General features: G+C 50.2%; 1 protein-coding gene across 2 annotated transcripts in view; it reads left to right on the forward strand.

The window, feature by feature from the left end:
- gon4lb (gon-4 like b) overlaps positions 1-2,937 on the forward strand; it is a 37,828-nt gene that overhangs the window by 28,022 nt on the left and 6,869 nt on the right. For both annotated transcript variants that reach the window (XM_014024577.1, XM_014024578.1), the window contains exons 18-22: positions 142-283; positions 392-508; positions 1,181-2,233; positions 2,329-2,566; positions 2,694-2,851. In XM_014024577.1, the coding sequence (XP_013880031.1) occupies positions 142-283; positions 392-508; positions 1,181-2,233; positions 2,329-2,566; positions 2,694-2,851 (1,708 nt within the window). The remainder of the gene's footprint in view (positions 1-141; positions 284-391; positions 509-1,180; positions 2,234-2,328; positions 2,567-2,693; positions 2,852-2,937) is intronic.

Here is a 2,937-nt window from a genome sequence, read left to right on the forward strand (position 1 = left end):
CTCCACTTCCATGCAGATTCAGTCAGGTGTTTTGAAAAAGCTGGTGTAGGAAGCTAACAGATTGGTTAGACAGCACAAGCTGACTGAGAACACAAGTGAAACTCTACCTGATAACCTGCCTTCCTTGATGCCCTGCTGCAGGCTGATCGTTCTGGGTCTGAAGCATTTTGAGGGGGCGGTCCAACTCATCAGCTCCTACCTGCTCTGTAAAAGTCAATGGAACATCAAGAAACATATTCAAGAGATGAGTGGTCCCAGAGCACCATGCCATAATGTCATTAAGGTAAGATCACCTTAGCTGTTTGTTGTCACACAGAGATAAGACTTCATACTTTTCTAGATTTAACGGTGCAGTTAGCAGGTGTGTGGAAACATATCTACATGTGTTCAGATGTTCCTGACCCGGGGAGTCATCCCTCCACTGCCCACAGCTGCAAGCAGGGTTCAGCCAGAAGACCACCGCCCCCCAGTTGACAGGGATTACTCCAACATGCCCAACTGGTTGAAGGTCAGACTGGAGATACTCCCCAGTGTGTTAATGTGGAATTATTCTGTCATCAATAACCAGTTAACCAGTCTGTCAATCATCTGTCAACAGAACCACAATCACATGTTAACTAATCCCACCCTAATCCCACCTCACATGTTAACTAATCCCACCCTAATCCCACCTCACATGTTAACTAATCCCACCCTAACATGTTAACTAATCCCACCCTAATCCCACCCTCACATGTTATCTAATCCCACCTCACATGTTAACTAATCCCACCCTCACATGTTAACTAATCTCACAATCACATGTTAACTAATCCCACCCTCACATGTTATCTAATCCCACCCTCACATGTTATCAAATCCCACCCTCACAGGTTAACTAATCCCACCCTCACATGTTATCTAATCCCACCCTCACATGTTAACTAATCCCACCCTCACATGTTAACTAATCCCACCCTCACATGTTATCTAATCCCACCCTCACATGTTAACTAATCCCACCCTCACATGTTAACTAATCCCACCCTCACTTGTTAACTAATCTCTCAGTTACCTGTCATCTAACTCCTAATTCACAAGTTAATGAAAGTGTAAGTCGTGTTAACCAAGCCCTCAGTCAGCTGTGCTGAAACTCAGACGAGGTCACCAACAGGTTACCTGTCATGTTTTTAATCTGCAGAACAGTCAACTGATCATTCAGAAAACTCGTCTGGACACTACTCATTACCCCCCCTCCCTCCCAGCTGGCTGCACCCTCAGGCTCCACCCTTACTATATTAGTAAGACCCGCCCAACTCGCTCTGCTCACAGGCGCCTTTTCACCTTGGCCCACAATGCATCTCTGCTTCCTCTTGCCAAAGCTCCAGAGAGCCATGAGGTGGACACGCAGCCAAGTGGCTCCGACCCCCCTGCTGTGTCAGGAGCCCAACCTTTGACTCAGTCTCCAGTCAGTGGCTCCGCCCCTTTGGCTGCCGTTCAAACAGGCCCCGCCCATTCAGCTTGTGCTAATGTCATCCAACCTGGCCTTCCTATTGGCCAACCGAACCCTGCTCCTCTGCTCTTGCCCCTCACGTCCCTGTCCAGCCCTAGCACTACAACTCCCATAATGCATTGTGCACAGGAGCCAGGCTATTTCCTTTATCAGATGGTGTGGACGCCACCTGCTTCCTGTTCCACCCACACCTCCCAGCATGCACTGGGACCAGAGCCTCTTGCTCCAATCAGAAGGGAGCAGCAGGAGCAGAGCGTCATGAACACACACACCTTGTCAGAGGAGGTGAGAGAGGGGGATGAAGAGGAAAACTCTGACTCAACTCTAAGTCCACCGTCATCGTGCACAGGAGACGAAGAGAAGGAGCTATGTGGGCAGGAGACAGAAGGACAGGAGCCGGACTGGACTGTGATGGCTGTCAGCCACAGTGGAGGAAAAGAAGATGGAAACTCTGAAGGACACAAGGAGCCGGACAAGACCGAGGAACAGGGAGACCAACAAATGAAGGAAACATGTGGGGAGGGAGAGGGGGAGCAGCCCAGTGAGGAAGATGACAAAGGGAGGGAGGCAGGGGGAGGAGAGAGAAAAGGAGATGGAGACAAGGACCATCAGGGTGAGGATGAGGAGGATGATGAAGAAGAAGAGGAGGAGGATTTTGATGATCTCACACAAGATGAAGATGAGGAAGAAGTGATGTCTTCAGCATCAGAGGAGTCAGTGCTGTCTGTTCCAGAATTACAGGTAAACAGGAAGTTGTCATGTGAGTGATGATGTCATCGAGAACTTTGCTGTCACAACTACCCAGCGTGTCTCGTCCCACTGCGTGTGTCCTGCAGGAGACGATGAAGCAGCTGACTTGGCTAGCAGCAGAGCGGCGTCTCTGTGCAGACGGAGACTCTGAGGACGATCAATCTCCGACCTCACAGGAAGATGAGGAGGAGGAAGAGGAGGAAGACGGGGTGAAGGGTGAGGATGCAGGACAGGTGCAAAGCTTCAAGACAAGCTTAGATGAGGAGACACCACACGAAGAGGGGACACCCAGAGGAGGACGAAGGTGTCCTGGACGAGGACGAGGTCAGCCATTTGCAAGACAGATGTTTGATTCTGCTGAAGAGCACTGCTGGAACCAAAAGTCTCTGTCTTTGTCTTTTTGTCCTGGATTTCTCCTGTCCCTTGTCCCTGCTGTCCCCCGTTCCTGCAGGTCGCAGTCGTCCCCTTCGTGGTCTGACGAGAACTCGTCAAGAACGCTTCAGTAAAGACGCAACCAAACTGTCCCTGCTCTACGACGAGAACATTCTGGAAAATGATCCCCTGAGGGAGACTAAAGACACTGCGTTTGCTCAGAGTTACCTGAAGAGGGTGAGACACTCAGTTACCTGCACAGAGTGAGACACTCAGTTACCTGCACAGAGTGAGACACTCAGTTACCTGCACAGAGTGAGACA

Source organism: Austrofundulus limnaeus, unplaced genomic scaffold (genome assembly GCF_001266775.1).
Source record: "Austrofundulus limnaeus strain Quisiro unplaced genomic scaffold, Austrofundulus_limnaeus-1.0 Scaffold428, whole genome shotgun sequence".
NCBI lineage: Eukaryota > Metazoa > Chordata > Actinopteri > Cyprinodontiformes > Rivulidae > Austrofundulus > Austrofundulus limnaeus.